Source organism: Chelonia mydas, chromosome 2, assembly GCF_015237465.2.
Source record: "Chelonia mydas isolate rCheMyd1 chromosome 2, rCheMyd1.pri.v2, whole genome shotgun sequence".
NCBI classification, from domain to species: Eukaryota; Metazoa; Chordata; order Testudines; family Cheloniidae; genus Chelonia; species Chelonia mydas.
The window spans coordinates 187973244-187997006 of NC_057850.1; the positions used below are offsets into that span (position 1 = coordinate 187973244).

Below are 23763 nucleotides of genomic sequence, written 5' to 3' on the forward strand. Positions count from 1 at the left end.
AGCTGGATTGTTCAGGAAATTGAGCTCTTCAGCATGTACCAATTCATCTTTAATATTTGTCTTTTTTAGAAGCTATTAGTGGTTTTTCCACCAAAAGGCCTTTTGATCCAATATTTGTAGTCAAACAACGCCAATATTTATTCAGTATAATTGCTACATGGTGATGGGGATGAAAATGTTTGAATAAACAATTGGTGATTTCTGTGATTAGATCTTTTTATTCTTAGATCTGTTTTTCTTTTGATTTACAGTACCTTCTTGGCAATAACTGCGTGTTGTGCCATAAAATGATAGATGGACAAGAATTCACTCATTGGTCATACGCAGGGGATTAAAGAATAACCTGCAGTAATGCTTGTTGTATGATTATTGAAATGCCCTTCTGGCTGCTGAGACAGCTAACTCTTCCAAAACAAACATTAAGTATAAGAGCTCGCTTCGAGGGAGTGGAGCACAGTTGCTCATCACCAGAAAATGCTTTCACGAGGCATCCTTCATACAACACACGAGTATAATCCTCCTAAAAATGAAGAGTAACAAGCATATTAATCAGAATAGATAAGTGTGGTCTTGGGTCTCTTTTACAAACACCAAAGCATCTCGTTCTCAAAGGAGAATATCTTAATTTCTCTTCTGGGAATAAGATGCTCTGTGATAAATTAAAACCCAATAATAATTTTACATGGATTGTATAATTCAGCATTGATCTAAGCAAGCAATTGTGTACAGTCATACAGTATAAAGGTATTACATCACTTTTGTATAAACTGCTGCTTTTCTCTGGTGCACGTGAAGTCATCACAAATATTTTGTTTGAGGATATAATTGCTTTGTTTAAGTGACGCCCAAACTTGAACTATGGAATTGCAAGAAAAACCTCCATAATGCTGGACTAAATGCAAATAGTAATACAGGATGAAAATGCAAGAGTTTCTTTGCCTCCTTCTGAATTTGTTTTTTTTAACATGCTAGATCTTTATACTGGCATTGCAGAACTGAGTGACAATAAGCCTCTAATTTTAAATTTTGTGACATCATTCTTCTGAAAGTCAGTTAAAATCTCTTTGAATTTCTACAAAGTAAATGTTAAACTTTTAAAGTTGCTGCAAAGATTTTGTTCATCGTGAGCCTGTAAGTGGGGGGTATATAACTAACTTGTATAATAAGGGATGGCTCAAAGCATGGTTAAGGAAGTGCAAGGAATAGAAGAACTACACATCTGCAAGAGGAGATGCAATCTGCTTAAAACATTAAAAAGCAGACCTTGTTAAAGTTGCTTTCAACAAAACCTACTGTACATAAGTAGTAACCAAAACCTTACTGTATAATAATACTCCTGAGGACATTCTGTGCCAAAAAATTTAAAATTCTGCATACAATATTTTAAAATTCTGCAAATTTTATTTATCAAATAAATATGGAGGCTTCAGCATGGCACTGGGGACCACAGGCCACTGGGCTGCACAGAGATGGGAGATCACTATGCAGCTCCCCCCATCCCCTGGGACACAGACTCAGCGGTGAGCCTGCACCCAATCCTGACACAGTACAAGGATCCAGCCTGCCCCAGAAACAACCTATGGCTCTGCCCCTCCATGCCTGGTGCACGAGGTCTGGGCAGGTAGGCTCAGCAAGGCAGAATCCAAGTGTGGAGGGGCTTAATGTGGAGGGTTCCAGGTGTGGGTTGAAAGGGTTCTGTGTGGGCCAGTCTGGGCACAGGTGGCTCAGTGGGGGATCCAGGTGTGAGTGTGGGAATCTGGATGCACAGGAGTTTTGGGGGGGCAGTTCTGGGTGCAATGGTAATGGGACTCTGCAGGGGGGGTCCAGGTGAAGGTGGTTGGGGCTCAGTGGCGGGGGGGTAGGGTGTCTGGTTTCGGGGGGATAGAGCTCAGCAGTGGGGGTCTGGGTGTGGGGAGTTCAGTGGGGGGGTTCATGTGCTGGGGGAGTGGGGCTCAGTGGTGTGGGGATCCAGGTCTAGTTGGTTGGTGCTCGCTGGTGAGGGGATCTGGGTTCGTGGGGCTCATCGGGGTGGTCCAGGTGCAATGGAAGTCGGGCTCATTGTGGGGGGGATCTGAGTGCTGGGGGGAGGGGAGGGGAGGGTCTGGGTCTGAGGGGGTCTGGATGCACTGGGGTTGGACAGATGGGGGAGCAGCTCCCTGCACAGGAATCCCTCCCCCTGCAGCTGAGGAGCGATGGGTACAGGAAGCGCAGGGAGGGAGGAGTTTCAGAGCTGCTTGCAGGTGGGAGAGAAATCTGGGGGTGGGTCTGACCTGGCCCCAGATGCCGTGCAGGGGAAGAGGAAGTCCTGTCCTCCCCAGCCCAGCCGAGACTAGCAGCTGAGCCCAGCGCAGGAAAGGAGCCACCAGCCAGGTCTTCCCCAGTCCTGCTTCCTGTCCCACAGTGATTTACCTCTCTGCTAGCTGTCCTGAGCACCCTGAACATACTACTGGGGAAGGTTGCATGACTGCTCTTGTGGCTTCCCTTTGCTTCCCTGTCAGAAAGTCATTTTTCTGCGGGGAAGCAAAGAAATCTGTGGGGGACATCAATTCTGTGCATGTGCAGTAGTGTAGAATTCCCCCCAGGAGTAGTCATAATCTGCTTTTGAATACTGTGAATAGAAATCAATTTTCAGACGCAAAAGGACTTACTGTCAATTCTCAATAAAAAGTTGGTTTCCTGTATAACCAATTGTATTCCCAGAGTTCATGGCCATACATTTTTATACATTAGACATTTATCTACAAGTGCTGAATATGCAGTACAATAACGATACCATAATCCCATCAAGTTTTCAATTATCAGGAATGCAAATGATTTCTTTAAAAAGAGGGCAAGGGAGAAAGCAATGTAACACTAGTACCATACCTCATCAGAGCAGCATTCCAGCCAGCTATCCTGCCTGTAGTAGTCACCAATAGCTAATGCCTTAATGCAGGGGTAATCAATTATTTTTTTGTCAAGGTCCAAATTTCTTGGTCAAGGTCCAGACTCCACAGAAAATAATACAAAAATAATAACTAATGATAATTACAAGTTAAATAAAAAGATTTTGCAGTCCGTTCAAAAGTGTTTGGTGGTCTGGATTTGGCCCCTGGTCCGCCTATTGGAATAGACTAAGGGTATAGCAACGACCCAATTTCGTAGTGATCTTATAGAAGTCAATTTTATACAGTCAATTGCGTATGTCCACACTAAGCAGCATCAAGTCCGCGGAGTGTGTCCTCACTACTGTGGCTAGCATCTACTTAGAGTGGTGCACTGTGGATAGCTATCCCACAGTTCCTGCAGTCTCTGATGCCCATTGGAATTCTGGGTTAAGCTCCTAATGCCTGATGGGGCAAAAACATTGTCGCGGGTGGTTTGGGGTACATGTCGTCAGTTGCCCCTCCCTCCATGAAAGCAACAGCAGACAATCGTTTTGCGCCTTTTTTCCATGCAGATGCCATACCACGGCAAGCATGGAGCCAGCTCAGCTCACCGTCACCGCTGCTGTTGTGTCTTGGGTGCTGCTGTCAGCAGACAGTGCAGTACGACTGCTAACTGTCATTATCCACCGCTTCTGCTGCAACTCTGCTCTCCTGGTGCCATGACTCCACCTTGCAGGTCCTCTCGTCGTTTTGTATAAATATCTATTCTCGTGGCATCCGTCGTCATCCACCGCTTCCGCTGCAACTCTGCTCTCTTGCAGACGCCATACCACGGCAAGCATGGAGCCCGCTCAGCTCACTCTCCGCTGCTGTTGTGGGCATTGTAAACACCTTGCACTTATCCTGGAGTATATGCAGAACTGAGCTAAGAGCATGAGGACGATATTCCTGAGGACATGGACACAGATGTTCCTGAAAGCACAGGCTGTGGCAGTTGGGACATCATGGCGGCAGTAGGGCTGGCTGATACAGTGGAATGCCGATTCTGGGCCCGGCAAACAAGCACGGACTGGTGGGACCGCATAGTGTTGCAGGTATGGGATGATTCCCAGTGGCTGCAAAACTTTTGCATGCGTAAGGCCACCTTCCTGGAACTCTGTGAGTTGCTTTCCCCCACCCTGAAGTGCAGGAATACCAAGATGAGAGCTGCCCTGACAGTTGAGAAGTGAGTGGCGATAGCCCTGTGGAAGCTTGCAATGCCTGACTGCTACTGGTCAGTCAGGAATCAATTTGGAGTGGGCAAATCTACTGTGGGGGCTGCTGTGATCCAAGTAACCAATGCAGTCATTGACGTTCTGTTATCAAGGGTAGTGACTCTGGGAAATGCGCAGGTCATAGTGGATGGCTTTGCTGCAATGGGTTTCCATAACTGTGGTGGAGCGATAGAACACATAGCCCTATCTTGGCACCGGACCACCTTGCCAACCAGTATGTGAACCGCAAGGGGTACTTCTCAATGGTGCTGCAAGCACTGGTGGATCACAAGGGACGTTTCACTGACATCAGCGTGGGATGGCTGGGAAAGGTGTATGATGCTTGCATATTTAGGAACTTTGGGCTGTTTGAGCAGCTGCAAGAAGGGACTTCCTTCCCAGACCAGAAAATTACCATTGGGGATGTTGAAATGCCAATAGTTATCCTTGGGGACCCAACCTACCCCTTGCTCCCATGGCTCATGAAGCTGTATGCAGGCAGCCTGGACAATAGTAAGGAGCAGTTCAACTATAGGCTGAGCAAATGCAGAATGGTGGTAGAATGTGCCTTTGGATGTTTAAAAGCTCGCTGGTGCTGTTTGCTGACTAAGTCAGACCTCAGCACAACCAACGTTCCCATTGTTATTGCTGCTTGCTGTGTGCTCCATAATATCTATGAGAGTAAGGGGGAGATGTTTATGGCGGAGTAGGAGGTTGAGGCAAATCGCCTGGCAGCCGATTTTGAGTAGCCAGACACCAGGGCGATTAGAAGAGCACAGCAAGGTGCGCTGCGCATCAGAGAGCTTTGAAAACCAGTTTCATGACTGGCCAGGCTTCGGTGTGACAGTTGTGTGTATTTCTCCTTGACACAAACCCGCCCCCTTTGTTTTTAATTCCCTGTAAGCCAACCACCCTCCCCCCTTCGAAATAAAGTAACTTGTTTTGAGGCCATGTATTCTTTTTCTTAATTTTTGTTTAAAAAGGGAGATAACTGACAAGGTGGGTGGGGTGGGGTGGGGTGTGGGAGGAGGGAAGGACAAGACCACATTGCTTATTGTAGACACACTACAAATCAGACTGTGTGAATGACAGCCTTCTGTTGCTTGGGCCATCCTCTGAAGTGGAGTGGCTGGGTGCCCAGAGCCTCTTCTCCCCTCTCACCCCCACGTTCTTGGGCTTCTCGGTGAGGAGGATATGGAACTTGGGGAGGAGGTCAGCCGGTTGTACAATGGATGCAGCGGGGGTCTGTGCTCTTGTTGGGTTTACTGCAGCTGCACGAGATGCTTCATCATGTCCGTTTGCTCCCCCATTAGCCTCAGCATCGCCTCCTGCCTCTGCCCTTCGCGCTCACTTAATGCTTTCCTAGCCTCTAACACTGAATGCCTCCATGCATTCAGCTGTGCCCTGTCAGTGCAGGAGGACTGCATGAGCTCGGAAAACACGTCATCGCAAGTGCGTTCTTTTTCGGTTTCCATGCAGCCATGGTAAGGCAAAGGGTACGCAGGGTTGGCTTCTTACACATAACATGTGGGAATGGTTTCAAAGTGCAGCACCGTCCTTTCCCATAGCAAGCAATGGGTTGGGTTTCACATTTAAAAGGAGGGACTGCGGTTTTCGGGTGGATGTCCAGCACACACCTCTCCCCTCCCCTCCCCACTGCGTGGCTATTCTTCTGGATGATCCCTTTTAGCCAAGCACAAACAGCCCAGCATGAATGGGGTCCTTTTACTGTTCCCTTACAAAAATTCCCCTATTTCAACCAGGTGACCATGATTGACATCATTCTTCTAAGGCTAACACAGAAAGCTATAGACTGAATGTTGCTTGAATGCAACCAAAACCCAGGACCATTCGCTGCCATGCTTTGTGCTGCAATGATTCCAGAATACTTTCAGAGTACCTCCAGGAGAGCTTCATGGAGATGTCCCTGGAGGATTCCCGCTCCATCCCCAGACATGTGAACAACCTTTTCCAGTAGTTGTATTGGCCACAAATGTGTCCCAATTCTTCAGGGCAAATCAAACATTAAACACTATTGCTTTTAAACCCTGTACTGTAGTTGCAAATGTGCACTCACCAGAGGTGCCTTCTTCAGCTTCAGGGTTGGGGATCCCGCCTTTGGAGGGTATTGGCTCTAGGGTGATGAAAAGGTCCTGGCTGCCGGGGAGAACGGATTCATCGCTTGTCTGCTGCGCATTCTCCTCCTCCTGCTCCCTGTTGCGTGAGACTCCCCCCTTGCAGGTGTCCACGGACTGTGGTGGGGTAGTGGTAGGGTCCCCTCCTAGAATGGCATGCAGTTGATTATAGAAGTGGCATGTATGGGGCTCTGACCCGGAGTGACCGTTTGCCTACTTTGTCTTTTGGTAGGCTTGCCTGAGCTCCTTAACTTTCATGCAGAACTGCTGTGTGTCCCTGTTGTAGCCTCTCTCCAACATGCCTGTGAGATTTCGGCAAATATATTTGCATTTCTTCTTTTTGATCGGAGTTCTGCCTGCACAGATGCTTCTCCCCATACAGCAATCAGATCCAGTGTTTCCCTTTCGGTCCATGCTGGAGCTCGTTTACGATTCTGGGGGGGACTGCATGGTCACCTATACTGCTGCTGAGTTCGCCATGCTGACCAAACAGGAAATGAAATTCAAAAGTTCCTGGGGCTTTTCCTGTGTACCTGGCTAGTGCATTAGAGTTCAAAGCGCTGTCCAGAGCGGTCACAATGGAGCACTTTGGTCCCTTCCAACTCTGATATTCTGTGATTCTATGACCGCTCCCGGAGGCCAATACCACTGATTTGCGTCTGCACTACCCCAAATTCAACCCAGCAATGTTGATTTTAGCGCGACTCCCCTCGCCAGGGAGGAGTACAGAAATAGATTTTAAGAGCCCTTTAAGTTGCCAGAACAGGGTTGGTTGTGTGGACGCATTCATTTTAAAATCGACCTAACGCGGCTAAATTCGACCTAAACCCGTAGTGTAGACTGGGCCTTAGACTCCTGCCTTAAAGGAACAGACTTCTTCCTCCCTGAGTACACCTGGTCAGTTGCGCGATATTGCACCAAGAAAGTGGGTGATGGGAGGGTGGAATTCCTAATATCCCAGGTGATCAGTTTACACCCTAAAGCATAAGATTATATTACTCTTCTCTTTTTGTCTTAGACTGCAACTGTTAATAGCTATAGAATCATTTATACCTTTTTTTAAACTTCGCTGTAATATTTCTGACCTTCTCTAAAAAGTTGAACAAAATAGCACTTTCTTTGCTTGCAATAGTATCTGAAGCATAAACCAAAAACCATGCAGCAGTCTGACTTCACATATGCTATATATATCATATGTAAGTAAGCCTTGCCTCAAGACAGTCACTGCATAGAGACTCTATTTACTTTAGTGACCTCTAGATCTACAGTGCCCTCAATGTGCATGGCACCAGACAAAGTCCCTGCTCTGAACAATTTCATGGGATTGCTGTTCATCACTAAATCATGCAGCTCCCACTCGTAACATTGACATTCCCAGTAGGTGGGAATGCTTAAAAAGAAACATGCAGCCTCATTTGCCCAACATACCATTTTTTCTCAAATGGAAGTCAAAATAAATAGTAACTGTTCGAACACCAGTGTAAAAATGAGACTTGTTTAAATCCCAACCTATTAATGTCCACTTAGCAAAATAAACTGTTACATCTCTTGTAGGGGCTTTGGAGTTAATTCTGTTAAAGTCAGGTAGTCATCACTATTTTCTTTGCTTTCCCATAAAGACTGTAATATTTGCAAAAACATTTTTGTAAAATTTTTAAAAACAAATTCACATTTCTTAAATTAAGAGACTAACATAGGGCCAAATTTGGCCGCCTTTGTTCAATATTCTCTCGAAAGCCAATAGTGTGTGCATCTTAAAGGCAGAAATTGGTGTACAAAACTTTAAATATTAGAAAACCAGCTAGATGCATTTATATTATTTTTTTTTTCTTGGGGGTGGAGGGATAGCTCAGTGGTTTGAGCATTGGCCTGCTAAATCCAGGGCGGTGAGTTCAAACCCTGAGGGGACCATTTAGGGATCTGGGCTAAAAATTGAGGATTGGCCCTGCTTTGAGCAGGGGGTTGGACTAGATGACCTCCTCAGGTCCCTTCCAACCCTGATATTCTATGATTCGCATCCTGATTTAAAAGGACAGTGTCAACTTGACAGCTAATCAATTTTTTAAAAATGAATTGAAAGTACTTTTAGGTACTACACCTGCCCCAAAGTCACTTTTGTTTTGTTCTTTACAATTTCCCTTCCTAGTCTCTTTCCTCTCATGTGTTAGTGGGAAAGAACTATACAAACAGGGGGAGACAGCTATACCAAAAAGCTGCCAAATTGACAAAATACAGTAGAATCTCCGTGTTACAGACATCAGAGTTACTAAATGACCAGTCAACCACACACCTCATTTGGAACCAGAAGTACAAAATCAGGCAGCAGCAGAGATGACCTCCCTCTACCCCCCAAGCAAATACATACAGTACTGTGTTAAATGTAAACTACTTTAATTTAAAAAAAAAAAAGGAAAGCAGCATTTTTCTTCTGCATAGTAAAGTTTCAGAGGTGTATTAAGTCAATGTTCAGTTGTAAACTTTTGAAAGAACCACCATAACGTTTTGTTCTGAGGTTCTAAAGTAAAGAAATTGGAAAAAAATATTCTCTAATCCATTTAAGTATTACTTGTCTGAATTGTTGGATAAATTCAAACAGTTACTTTTAAAGGGGGGGAGGAATGCGGATCTTATACAAATTTAGAGTGCAGTTATTTTTGTATATGAACTGCTATAATCCAGCAAAGAAACTTTAACAAACAAAAGCATTCAAGACTCTGTAGCATCCACTGCTATCGTTTATCTATAATATGTACAATTTTCTAATACTCTTTACATCCTGAACTGAAAATGTATAATCTGTACTTGCTCATTATTTTATCATCTTTCATAGAGGGAAAGCATTTTATTCATGCACTAAAAATGTGAAAGGAGAAAAAATTTTATTTCCAGAACATGTTAAATCTGTATCCTCAATTGAAGAAAAAAAAATACAGAGGAAAACTGTCACAGAAAGAGATTAAATATTAAATTCCATAACATTCAACAAAGTCCCAGTCTCTCTATAGGAACTATAGTATCAGAATACATAAGCACTAAACACACCTCGAATCAAAGGAGACTTGTGAAGAAAAACAAAATTGGGTATGTGCCCTTTTGTGCTTCTTTGATGTACAATGAAGGCTGGAAAATCCTGTGATTCTTTCCCTTGTACGCTCCACCCTCTGCCCCATCCCCACCCCAGGATACTCTTTGTACTTTTAGGACCATGGGATCTGTTTTACTAGGAAGACTTTATAGTGACTAGACATCTAGTGAACTTACATCAGAGGAGTCAAAAGGGGACAAGAATCTTTTAGTCATTTTAAAAAAACCTATTTAATATCAACTAAGCAACATTTTGGAAAGAGGGCCTCTTTGATAAAGATTAAGCCCCCCCGCTACAAACACACATCTCCAGCTAAGGTGTACGGACTAGCACTATACATCCTCAGAGTGATCCAGTGGTACTCAAACAAGTTCAGGAATACCAGAATGGACATTCTGATATTTCTAAGTTTTTTACAAGAGAGCATTCCTTAGTCACTTTCTGTATATCAGAGAAGTAAAAAAGGCACAGTTCCAAATTTGTGTATTTATTTAAGGTTAGTCACAATTACCAACAAGGACACTGCTTTCTGTTAATCTTCACCTCTGGCAACATTTTACCGTACAAAAAACAAATGAGCATGAATAGACTGTTTTACCGGTAATGATGTAAGGACAGAACAGGGTTGAGGTGTAGTGATGTGGGGAGAAGCTTGTGTTATTGCTCTCTGGTCTGTGACTAGACAGAATTCAGAAATCTGCAGTGTATCCTCTTGATTTCCTATTGATGATGAACTGATAAGAGGAACGAGAGTTACTGAAACAGAAACTTTAAAAAATGACTAGTGATTCTGTGTGCTCAAATTAAAACACCTTTAAAGTGCCTGACTTTCAGAGGGTGCTCAGGATTTTCTGAAAATCAAGTGACTCAAGTTGGGCACCCAAAATTGCTGTCACTTTTTAAAACCTAGGCCCCAGTTTTTGCATAACTGCAGAGGGTTGGTATATCCTTCCCTGGTGGCGGGATAGAGCAGGGTAAATTTTGCCAGCACTGCTCACTTCAAGTGTAGAACTTAACCCAGTTTTTTCCTTGAATATGTTTTCTACTAACTTTTTTCTCTATGCAAGAGTTGTAGAAATTTTATTCTCTCATTCCTAAGCAGTGTAGGAATAGAGAGAAATTATTGAAAGGAGCTAGAAAAGATATTCATGAGATTTGCAAGTTTCCTATCTCAAAAAACAAAGTCCCACAATGCATAGTACTAAAAGCATAACCAGAAATAAAATAGCTGACAGTGATGCAGAACTAAAATACTTTAAATAAAATGGGTAGAAATAGTAATAGTGCCACTAAAATGTTGGTTGCCTAGCGACCAGTGCTCATGACCTGATTTCATTCAGTACAGACAAATGGAAGACAGTTCTAACCAGTAGTGTGTATATATACTTGGGGCTTCAAAAGGTCTAACTTCCCAAAGCTGAAGAAAATTGGATGAAATTAACGGAGGGGAAAACTTGGACAGAAAAACGCAAATGAAAATTTGGAATTTTAGAAAGAGATTAGATGCCCAAAAAGCCATGATTCCACTATCAAGAAAGAGGACAACTTTGGCTAAGCCCATCCTGGTCCAATGGCAAACTGAAGGCAGAAATTGGGGTGGGGGGGGGGGAAGCTATATATAACCAATGGGAAAAGGGGGAAATGGATAGCTATCAATATAAATTAGAAATTATGAAGATAGAAAACTGATAAGGGAAGCTGAAGACCTTGGGAAAAATCTATGGCTGTCAGGGCTAAGGGCAATGAGTATTTTTAAGTACACTAGGAACAAAAGAGATCCTACTAATGGTACAGGCCCATTAGTACGTGGAGATGGTAAAATTATTGTTAATGCTGCAGAAAAGGCAGAAGTGTTAAATATTTCTGTACTATATTTGAAAAGAATCGGGATGATGTAGTCACATAACTGGAGGATGATGAAGTACCTTCCATTCCACTAGAAATGAAGGAGGATGTTAGACAACATCTACTAGTGATTAAAAAATTTAAATCAGCAGGCCCAGATAACTTGTTCCCAAGAGTCTGAGAAGAATTGGCTGAGGAGATCTCTAGCCTGCTGATAACTTTTAATAATGAAATACTGGGGCAATTCCAGAAGACTGGAAGAGTTTTAAAATTTGCCAGTGTTCAAACAAGGCAAGTCAGATGACCCAGGTAACTATAGGCCAGTTAGCCTGATATCAACCCCTTGCAAGATAATGGAAAAGCTGATACAGGATTAAAGTGATAAAGAATTAGAGAATAAGAATAGTTAACGAATCAACATGTGTTTCATGGAAAATACATCTTGCCAGCCAATACGGATTTCATTCTTTGGGATTATAAAAATATTTTGATAGGGTAACTGTGTAGATGTAACATACTTTTTAAAGTAGTTGCCGATGGGGAATCGCTACCTGGGGATATTTCTAGTGGGGTTCCACTGGGATTCTAGGGATGCTAGGCCCAATATTGTTCAACATTTTTATCGATGATGTGAAAGTAAATATAAAATCGCTGCTGATAAAATTTGTAGGTGACGGCGATTGGCATAATGGTAAAAATGAGATAGGGCAGCTATATTAAGTGAGCTGGATCTCTGGGTAAGCTGGCCCAGTCAAACAAAATGCCTTTTAATATAGCCATATGAAAAGTTATATATCTTAGAAAGGAGCAAGAACTTTGACTAAAGAAGCACCGCATGGAGAAAGCAATGAGGCTCCAGTTGCACCTAGGCCCTGTACGTGGCCCAGCTTGAGCGAGGAGCACTCCTCCTAGCACAAGGTCTGCTGCAGAAGGAGGAAACAGCAAACTTCAGGGACTTTTTGTTGCAGTTTCTCCAGGAAAACAAAGGTCAATCTCATAGGCACAAGAGCAGATCCTCCTCTACATCCACTCCAGAGGTTGGATCCCTCCCCGACTCTATCCAAGTGGGGGCAACACAGTCTTTTCAAACATGTAGTTACATGTTCAGTGTTTCACCTGTCCTCATTACCACCCCCTCAGCCGCATGGGTAGGTGGACATGGAGCCCTAATGGCAGACCCACCATACACTATATTCCATAAAGACAAAGTCTCACTATGACTACACCTGAAATTCAGCCCTAAGGTAGTTTCAGAGTGTCACATAAATCAGATTATCCACTTACTTGTATTATGCCTGAATCCCTAGGCTTCCAGTGGAGAGAAGAGACTTTCATTTCCTTAGTGTAAGACAAGTATTGGCATTTTAACTCCAGAGAACAAAAGATGAAAAAGTCACCTAGACTGTTCGTTGCCATAGCTGAATGAGTCAGAGGACAAGCTGTTTCCTCTGAGACAATCTCTAAATGGATCTATGGTTATTTCCTACTTTATCAGTTGGGACATTTTCCTCTCCTACATAGGGCAAGGGCTTTCTATGAGAGTGTAGCAGCCTCAATAGCATCGCTTCAAGAGGTATCCCTGCTTTGTATTTGCAAGTCAGCAACATGGAGTTCCAGCCATGCATTCACAAGATGTTACACCTGGATCCAGCCTCTTTGATCTGTGGTTGGTCTGAGCCTCCTTTGGGACAGGAGTTCTACAAGCAGCTATACCATCTGCAGCCTCGCACCCTCCACCAATCTGAATACTGCTTGTCACTCAAAGATGAAAGGGAAGTTACCCTCTGTAGCTGGAGTTTGTCAAGACGTGTGGTCCCTATCTATATTCCACTGCCTGCCCTCCTTCCCCTGTGTTTTGGATCACGTCTGATGTGCGGCCAGAGAAGAAACTGGAGATATGGTTAGTCTTTACCACCCTTTATACCATCTGCGCAGAGCACGAGGACTGCAAGAACCCAGCTGGGGACCAACAGACACTACTTGCAAGAATTCTGTGGTCTCAGGTGTATGGAGCACAGTGGGACAAATTGGGACCAGACACCTCAAACTTCAGTTCAAAAAGGGAAGTAACTTCCCTTTTTGCTGGTATAAACTGTGTCCACGCTAAGAGCACTTTGCTGGTATTTGTGTGTGTGTGTGTGTACGTGTGTGTACACTAGCATAGCTATAGCAGCAAAGCCTGTTGAGTACTGGCCTGGCCTGAGAGATCTAAAGAGCTCAATTTGTTAGCTTGTTGAGAGGTGACTTGATAACCACGTATAAGTATTTTCATGGGGAGAAAATACTGTGTTACTAACCTGCTCTTTAGTCTAGCAAAGAAAGACAAGAACCAACTGCTGGACGCCAAAGCCAGACACAAATATTTAACAATGTAGGTGACTAACCACTGGAACAAACTACCAAAAGAAGTGGTGGATGCTCCATCTTTTGATCTTTAAATCAAGACTAGATGTTTTTCTGGAAGATCTTCATTAGCCAAACAGCAGCTGTTGGACTCAATACAAAAGTAATTAGATGAAATTCTATGGCTTGTGATAGACAGAAGTTCAGACTAGGGCATCTAATGGTCCTTTCTGTACTTAAACTCTATGAATCTTTAAATGGAGACTAAAAGAGCATTATTTTGCTCTCAGGTTGCTGAGCAGCACTAAATCATGAGCTGGTATCCCTCCTGATGCTTAACTTCTCCGCATATTGGCTTGTCTGATTTAAGAGTTTTAACATTTCTTAAGATGCTGCCAGTATTCTTGTAAAAATCCTATTGGACAAAGATTAACCCTAATTTTGGAGTGAACGCCCTCTAGATCTGATATTCAATTTTAAACATAGACTTGGGCTCAGCAGTTATTGAGGAATGGCTCGCCTTGGGTGCAAGACAAAGACAGTTTTGTTTTTTAAATTTTCAGGTGTCCTGCCATGGATTTGATGATATAGTTTCCTGTGGAGTCATTATGTCCTCACACTAAGGAATTCCAAGGTTCTTAGGTTTTAGATGGATGGTTCTTATAATGACGGTATGGAAAATACTGGCTTAACATGAGAGCTTTGTTGTCAAACTAAATATTTACATTTCAGAACATTCATACATACAAGCTAATAGGTGACTATTAAAATTATGTACTTGAACACAGAGCTCTGGATATGTGTGTTTTAACAGCTATAAATTCTGCTAAACTGGTATTTAAAGCAGATTGGAACGTAGCTTACAACTGGACACTTTCTTCTGTAGTGCCAATAAGGTAAACAAATCACCCAAATAAATGATCTCCACCAACAAGCTCAGCACCTTCTCATATTTTACATGCATATAATTTATTTTAAAAATTAATATAGTTTGAAGGTTGCTCCACTGAAAAAGTTAAAGACCTACAAACTCAGCTTTACCACTTTTTTTATGATTTAACAGTGGCACTGACTGCCAAATATACCACAAATTTAATTTTTCAGGGCCTTATTCTCTCTCTCTCTCCTCCCCCGCCTTGGGTATATAGAATTATAAAATCTAGGGCCAGAATGAACTTCAACAGATCATCAAGTCTGACCCCTGTTCAGAGACAGGACCAAGTAAACCTAGACCATCCCTGACAAATGTTTGTCCAACTGGTTTTTAAAAACCTCCAATGATGGAGATTCCACAGCTTCCCTTTGTAAGCCTGTTCCAGAACTTAAATATCCTTATGGAGTAGTTAAAGTTTTTTCCAAACATCTAACCTAAATCTCCCTTGCTGTAGATTAAGCCCATTACTTCTCATCCTACCTTCAGTGGACGTGGAGAACAATTGATCATCCTCTTTGTAACAGCCCTTAACATATTTAAAGACTGATGTTAGGTTCCCTCTGTCCTCTTTTCTCAAGACTAAACATGCCCAGTTTTTTAACCTTTCCTCATAGGCCAGGTTTTCTAAACTTTTCATAATTTTTGTTGCTCTCCTCTGGGCTCTCCCGTTTGTCCACATCTTTCCTAAAGTGTGGTGCCCAGAACTGGATGCAGTACTCCAACTGAGGCCTCACCTCTGCGGAGTAGAATTTACAATTACACCTCTACCCCGGTATAATGTGATAGGATATAACGTGGTAAAGCATTTCCCCTCCTCCCTCCCAGGCTTGTGCAAGCCTGGGAGGGAGTGGGGAGAAGTGGAGCGGCGGCACACTCAGGGGAGGAGGTGGGGCGGAGGTGAGCTGGGGTGGGGTGGGGTGGGGGCGCGGGGAGGGCTTCAGCAAGTAACTGTGGGACAAGGGGGTGCAGAGGAACCGCTCCCCGCCCCAGCTCACCTCCGCCTCCTCCCCCGAGCATGCTGCTGCTCTGCTCCTCCCTCCCTCCCTCGCAGGCTTGCTGCGCCGAACAGCTGATTCGCGGCAAGCCTTAGAGGGAGGGGGGAGAAGTGGAACGGCGGTGGCACGCTTGGGGAGGAGGCAGAGCAGAGGTGAGCTGGGGTGGGGAGCTGCCGTTGGGTGCTCTGTACCCACCACACTTTCTCTGTGGGTGCTCCAGCCCCGGAGCACCCATGGAGTCGGAGCCTATTGCGGCAGCGTGTCTGACTCCGACGTGCTGCTCTGAGCAGTTTAAGGGGGCGGGGGGGGGGGGGGGGGGGGAGGGGTTGATAAGGGGTAGAGGGTCCCGGGGGTGGTCAGGGAGTGGGGGGGGGGGGGGGGGTTGGATGGGTTGGGGATTCTGAGGGGTCAGTCAGGGGGCTGGAAGTAGGTGGGGGTCGGATAGGGGGTGGGGCCAGGCTGTTTGGGGAGGCACGGCCTTCTCTACCAGGCCCTCCCTACACGGTTCAATATAACACGGTTTCACATATAACACGGTAAGATTTTTTTGGCTCTCGAGGACTGTGTTATATTGGGGTAGAGGTGTACCTCCCACGTCTTACATACAATGTTGTTGTTAGTACACTTTAAAATTATATTTAGCCTTTTTTCGCAACTTCATGTTGTTGCTGACTCAGATTCAATTTGTGACCCATTGTATCACCAGTTCCTTTTCGGTGGTACTACTGCCTAGCCAATTATTTCCCATTTTGTAGTTGTACATTTGATTTCCCCTCCCTCCCCGCCTTCCTAAGTATAGTACTTTGCAATTGTCTTTATTGAATGTCATCTTGTTGATTTCACACTAATTCTCTAATTTGCAAGGGTCATTTTGAATTCTAATTCTGCCCTCCAAAGTGCTTGCAACTCTTCTCAGCTTGGTGTCATTTGCAAATTTTAGAAGCATACTCCCCAGTCCATTATCCAAGTCATTAATGAAAATATTGAATAGTACTGGACCCAGGACTGACCCCCTGAAGGAACCCACTGATATGCCCTCCCAGTTTGACAGTGAACCATTGATAACTGCTTTTTGACTGCAATTGAGCTATGACTATTTATACGAATTTGAGTATCGGAACCCAAATCTTCATTTCTCACATAGCTTGATTTTTATTTTACATATATTACCCCCTCCCACCCCCCCCTAGCAAGGGAGGATGGAAAAATATGCTTCTGAAGTCACACAGCCAAAAGGACTTTTCTCAAACTCTTCTAAAACATTGCTCCTGAACAGAAACCGAACACGTTTTTCATTGGAAGATGTGGTGATTAAAATGTTTGTAGCATTTTAAAACTTTCATAGTCTGACAACCCTAACTACTGCACTTGCTACCAAGCAAGCAACGGCAGTAATAGATGCAGTAGTCAGTACAGCTAAAAGAAGTGAAATGCTTTTTGCTATATGAACTTCCAGAATTCTGCGCTGAATGGAATAGATATGCTTTTTGCCTTTTTCAACTGATATTGGACTCTGTAAAAGTAGTGTTGAGCTTGTTTCAAAAGTGTAAAACTGAGGTGCCTTTTTTTTTTTTCCATGCTGTTATTTTTCACCATATATTTTGTATCTGTTCCCAGGGCAGAATGAGAAATAATATGTAAACATTACAGTAAACTTTAGAGCCCTAATGTCTGGCTTTCTTTAACTTCTAAATATTTTTGCCTCCATCAGTAGGTTCTTAATGTTGTAGTTTTTTTAAAACTATTGTAATCAGTCACATTCAGTGTCAATATTGTTTGTGCATATGATGCTGGGATAGCATAAGAACTTGAAGAAATCTATTTGTTCCCTCTTAGAGATATAGCTACATGCAAACACATATTTAAAAATATACATTTTTTACAGAGAGACAAATCAAAGTTTTCAATGAGAGCTGTGGGGCAAAAAGGCACACTTTGGCTTCACCAAGAGGACACTTTTTAAACACAAGTTAAGAGAAGGCTCCTCAACTACTGTTTTCACTGAATTTTCCTTGTGGCTACTACATTCCAGTGCTTTTGTCTGTGCCTGGTATTTTGGAAATTTTGGTGAGGGGAGGTAGGTGGGTGGGGCATTCTGGAAGCTGGTCAACAGTAAGGAAGGGAGAGCTGGTGTGGGAATTGTAGAGTCGGGTCAGAGTTTAACTTTAGTGGCCATTCATCAGATGCTGATTGATTGCTGTGGAATCCCAGGGGACATTTAACAACATCTCCGCCCATCCCCCCCATACCCTTTGAAAACAGATGGACCAAAAAATGGGGAGAACGACACCCAGGAATTCTGCTGTTGTAAAATGTTTTTACAGTGCACTGTACAGCCTTTCCTGAAGCAATCACGTTTATTGTCTTGCTGTCGTATTTCTTGGGCTCCTGCGGCTGTAAAAGATGAATAGCCCTCTGATAGGGTTCACTGACTCTGTTTAATTTGAAGTAGGCTGCCTTTATTGTTTTGTGTTTAAAATTGTATGCCACCAATTCACGGAAATATTTTCTATTTGGAAATAATCAACCCATGGTTAACTTATTTTGGAATAAATCACTGTTAACCATCTTTAAAATCATTCCCATCACCACCTTCCTGCCTCTTTCTCCTTCTCAGGATGATGTATTTTTTTGAGGGAGCTTCTTAAAATATTAAGTGTGATAAACTGGAATTCTCAAATTGATAAGAACATTGTTACTCTTCCTTTTTACATATTTCATTTCTATCTTTCCAGTAGTCTTCCAGTTAACTGACTAAAATTGCCCAGAGTTTAACAAAGTGGAGAATGGTATATTTAAAAAGAAAAAATAAAATCTTATTCCTTAACTATCTTTACAGCAGAACAGCCTAGTAATAATTACAAAACCAAACAGTAAATCCAGTAAACATAATTCATGTGATCCCTAATTAATTTTTTTTTTTAATTCAGGAGGAAAGGGGGATCTTTAGCTCCAATTTTCCTCCTCTACACTCCCTGCCCCAAACAAGATGGCTGTTTATTTCTGAGGCTAGATTCACAAAATATTTGTTCTTAAATTGGGGAACTGGGGATGAATGGGCAGCAGTTAATAACGCTATCATGGCTTGGAGGTCGTTCCAAAATCCTATCCGTTAAATTACAACGTGGCAATCTGCCCCTGCCCTTTCATTATCTGTGTATCTTCAAGTGGGACAAAAAATGAAGTCTCAAGGGAAAAAAACAATCTTATGCCCTTATGGTTTTTAAAAACAAGAAAATAACAATTTAAGTGGAAGGCACCCCCAAATGTTAAATATACATCCAGAAAGAACTTTTTGCAAGGTAGCTACATATGTTTGGTTTTAGGGGATGTGGTTGAGTGGGGGAAGAACTTGAAATCTTTTGAAACTTGTCTGAGGCGAACCTAAATTCTGTTCTTAAAAATGAATATATTTTGCCATGATAGAATGCTCTTCAGTAATGGAAGATTAAGTTTCTATCCTTCTACAGATTCTGTTTTTATTAATCTAAGATTAGCCATAGTTTTTTAAAAAAGATATATGATGTCCAATAATCATGAGCCAAACCCTTCCGATTCTGCTACTCCAGAAATGGGAATTGGGCGGGGGGAGGAGGAGCAGATTTCTCTACAAATTTAGTACATATTTGCGTGCTTGAAACAACCCTTATATATCTTTCTACTGCAAGAAAAAACTGCAATCTCTACCGTTTTGGTGCAAGGTCTGTGTTTGTTTGGATCTTAATCCTTCCCAATTAGAATCAATACAAAACTTTATTCTGAGCTACAGATATCACAGTTTGTTAGATTTATTGGGCTCAGGTGGCCCTGTTTAGTGTGGGGGGGGGAAAGCAAAATGAACACCACCAAAAACAAAAAAGGACAGGAAACTTGGCTACTGGCCCTGAACTTTGGGGCTGGGTTAAGAGAAGGAGACTGTGAATAATAAATGATGGCAGTCAGTTTTCTTACTCACTAATTCATTGTGGAGTTGGTTGTGGGTGGGCATGGCACTATGCTTCTACGCACAGAGCCCTCCTGGCGCAACTCCCTTCCGTCACCCAGATAGTACGGAAGGGGACAGTCTGGCCCTCTGATTCTTTGTGGGTACATTGGGGTGTATACAGACTCTAACACTCAGATAAATAAAGAAACCAGTGCAGCTAAACTGCCTCTAATATGTTGCATTATGTTGTATGAAGGTATAAGAATTAAAACTGAAGTTGGCTCCAAAAGAGTAATGTGCTTTTTGCCTTTTTCAACTTGTGCTTAGAACAGGGGTTCTCAAACTTCATTGCAACGCGACCCCCTTCTGACAACAAAAATTACTTCATGACCCCAGGAGGGGGGATGGAAGTCTGAGCCCACCCAAGCCCTACTTCCCTGAGGAGTGGCCAAGGCCAAAGCCCCACCCCCACTGTTCCGGGCGGGGGACCAAGCTGAAGCTCATGGCTTCAGCCCCAGGCCGGGGGCCTGCAACCTGAGTCCTGCCGCCTAGGGCTGAACCAAGTCTAAGCCAGCCCTGGCGACCCCATTCACCTTGGGGTCCTGACCCACAATTTGAGAACTGCTGGCTTAGAAGATTCTAGCAGATCACCTTGAAGTTGATTACCCTTCTCTATCCTCCTCCAGCTGCCTTTCAATGTCTAGTCATCTTCATTGCAGAGTGAACATATGTTGAGGTCTCTGAGGGGGTATATAGATAGATACAGCTTTTTTTTTTTTTTTTTTTTTTTTTTTTTTTTTTTTTAAAAAGCTTAACTTTATTAAAGGGTGGTGGAGCTGGAGTAAGCATGGTCATATTAAATGATGGTCCCCCACGCCCACTGATTCTATTTCTCTTGTAATTAAATCTAGATTGCAAAGCCTCTACATACATCACCTTAGAACAGTGGTCCCCAAACTTTTTACCTCCCTCCACCCTTGTCCAGGGTCACGGCTCTGGGAGGGGGGAACAGGGTAAGGGCTGGAGGCTGTGGGTGGGGGCAGGAGCAGAGCCGAGGCTGGGGCCCCGGGCATGGGGCCGGCATCTGGGCCTGGTCCGAGGCCAGAAGGGGGCTGGGTGGCTCTCCCTGCCTGCCCTCCATGGGGGCTGGCCCCAGGCCCCTGCCGCACCCCCCAGAATTTTCCTTCTTTTCCCCCTTAGTGGGGCGCGCCCCACAGATTGGGGACCTCTGCCTTAGAAACTTGCCAACAGCTTTCTCACTCGAATGAGAAGGTTGGTTTTTCAATTCTGCCTTAAGACTTTATCATGTTCCCTATGTAATCTGCATATCTGAAATAAAATTGTCATCTTTGTTAGTTGGTTTCATTAAAAATGTGATTACTTCATTTGCATCCATCAGGAGAGGGAGGGCAGGAGTGGGTTGATTGAGCAACTGCTTGATTAGTTTCTCTGTCTGTGGCCTGAATGAGTCCTACATTAGGCATTGTATTCTGAGCAGCAGCAGCATCTGGATCTGTGTGACAGGACAGTTCCCTGGCCTTTGCCCTAGCTTTGCTTCTGGCATTAACTCTCTCAAACAGCTAATGACCGGTTTAACTTGCTGCTGGGCTCTTGCTCATATGATCGCCATTTTCTTTTCCGCTGTCGTCCTTGATAGTGAGATGCATAATCCATGTTGCATGTTTTTAAATAATATCAGATTCGTTTGACTTGACTTTGATACCTTGCGTGGCTTTATATTCCCCCCCCCGCCCCCGTTGTTTAAAAGTTGGATGGACCAGCAATATTTAATGTATGTTCTTTGTAAACTTACATTGAAAATACAGCACTGCAGGAGAAAACTATAATACAGTAAACTGACTTACCACATTATGCACAAAAGGAATTTTCTAGTACAGGAAGAGGCACCCGTTCCAAATTTAATATTTAGAATTTAAAGCAGCTTGATATTTTCCAAAACATTTAGAATGTTTGAGGTATCAGTCTTGTTCAGATGCTAATAAGGATGCTTTAATTTTTCTAGCAGAACAGTCTGTGTCCAGAAATGTAACTCTTTTTTTTTTTTAAAAGGTTTTGTTGAAAACCTCCTTCAAAAACTTATCCAGAAATAAAGATGAACTACACGCACACAACCTTGTATGCTGCTACAGATATGTTTCTGCATAATATAAAATGTGTCCACCCCCGGTGGAGGAGTGAGCCTGCTTGCCTGGCTTATTATGATCAATAAATGGAGTAAATTTCAGGAAAAAGAAATCAGGATGGTAGTCTCCTTTCCCCCGCACCCACCTCCAAAAAAAAAAAATCAAGTTGGTACAGAGAATGTTGGTTGCCGTTAGACTCGATTGCCTTGCCTCCCACCCCACCACCACTCCACGCTCAGATGAACATTACTTGGTTCTTGTTTCTGTTTTGCTCTTGGTCATTCCTATGGAGTAGATTAAAACTATTAGTTAAGGATGGTGGAAAACCTGTACTTATGGTATAAGACCTTACTTGCAATGTACAGTGGATTTGGCTTTTCAACAGCGTTTTGGATTTTCTAGGACTTTTTATGATCTCCTACATCAAGAATGCTGTGTGTAGGTATAAGTTAGAGTTTTAGATTTCACTCTGAACTTTCTTGTTCTTAGGTTGTTTGGTGGTTTTTACACTCCTCCACAGATCTGTTTTCAACTGATTTCTTTAACTTCTAACAAAACACAAATCTGTATAGGATGCTACATCTGTGTACCACTTCCCTCTGTTGGATGGAATGCAAACATGCAAGCAGTTACTGCTAGTGAATAAATACATGATATGGCGTATACAGAGTTTTACTCTGGAGTGAATGGGGGTTTGGGATCTGGTTTAGTTTTATTAACCAACATGATTCCATTTGTCTTAAAAATGTGGACAGGCTAATCTTTAAATTCTGTAACTGACTTAGTGTACAATTTCTTCCTCCTATTTCCATCTTCTTCCCAGAAGTTCCACTGACGCTGAAAGTCCTGGGTGGCACAGGAGACCTGCCACAATTCTTGGCTTTGACACCACCTTTGGTGGTGATGGCAAGCTTTTGCATCCAGTTTGCCTTGAATGTTCTGTCTTGCAGATAGGCTGAAAGATTAGAGAGAGGATTGTCCTTGTTTTTTTGCTTGATGTGCCTAGTGCAACAATAGTACAGTAAATTTTAAATGGCTCAGTAACTTTATGCAATGTTTGTATATGCAAGAAAAGTTATCTGAAACATGCAATAGGTGACATACCCAAATGGGTGAGTGTTGGCAGATGGTTTCCGTTCTTGAGAGAAGGGTGGGATGGACATCCTGGTATTGTATTGCAAAGAAAACAATCACACTTGTATTTTATTTTTGTCCACGTATGAGTGGCTGCTTTCAAGAGGGATCGCTTTTCCTCTATAGAAGCTGTTGTGAACACTTTGCTTATCATTACTACCCATAATATCTCTTATGGTTAAGATACTTATTTTCTTCTGTGGGTGGTTTAGTGTGTCATACAATTTTTTCTTCTGTGTCCTTTCCAGGTGCTGCATTTCTACTGTGACACTTGTTCTGTCCCTATCTGCCGGGAATGCACCATGGGACGACATGTGGGTCATAGCTTTATCTACCTCCAAGATGCCCTCCAGGATTCCAGAACCCTCACCATTCAGCTGCTAGCAGATGCTCAGCAAGGACGCCAGGCTATTCAGGTAAGTCGCTCACCTGGATAAGAAAATCTTCCCTTTTGTCTACCACCAGCTGTGCCTGCTGCTAATTAATGTCCCCTGTGTGTGAAGGGCAAAAAGCCTCTCCTTTCAGTGTCCCCTACCCTCTCCCTTGTAGCGCTAGGTGATGTCTTTTCATTATTCAGGAAGGGACTTCCTTGTCAGCAGCAAAATCAAAGGAAATGCCAACACACTATGCACATGCATCTTTGTTGCATCATCCTTTCATAAATAGGGACATCATGCTGTTTCCACATGAGACTGTGCACAGTTTGATATGTAACTTGTTCTAGGCTCAAAGTTCTGATCTTATAAAGCCCTCTTGGTTTGGAGATGGCACATGCCTCATTGCTGCTGTATAACTGCCAACAACTATCTCCAGCTTTTCAGAACACGGACTGTCTCTTAGTATGGCTCTGACCAGTGCCTAGCACAATGGGTCCCCAAGCATGGTTGGGAGTTTTGGGCAGTGTAACATGACAAGTAGTAAGCATCAGCTACTTGGATTAGAATGATTAGAATTCCACTCTGTGTGGGTGAGTGGGGATCTATTACAAATATAACCTTCTCAGAATAGGAACACGGATGAATTTAAGCAGAGAGTGGGTGAAGGCATTTCTGCATTCAAGGATCATAAAGCATTTTGTATGCAAGGTGTTATAGAATTAAATA

At 43.2% G+C, this 23763-nt stretch overlaps 1 protein-coding gene across 1 annotated transcript in view; it reads left to right on the forward strand.

The window, feature by feature from the left end:
* The window catches only part of TRIM71 (tripartite motif containing 71), a 98567-nt gene that overhangs the window by 48818 nt on the left and 25986 nt on the right, over positions 1–23763 (forward strand). Inside the window, exon 2 of the mRNA XM_037890367.2 lies at positions 22909–23076. Coding sequence (XP_037746295.1) covers positions 22909–23076 — 168 coding nt within the window. The remainder of the gene's footprint in view (positions 1–22908; positions 23077–23763) is intronic.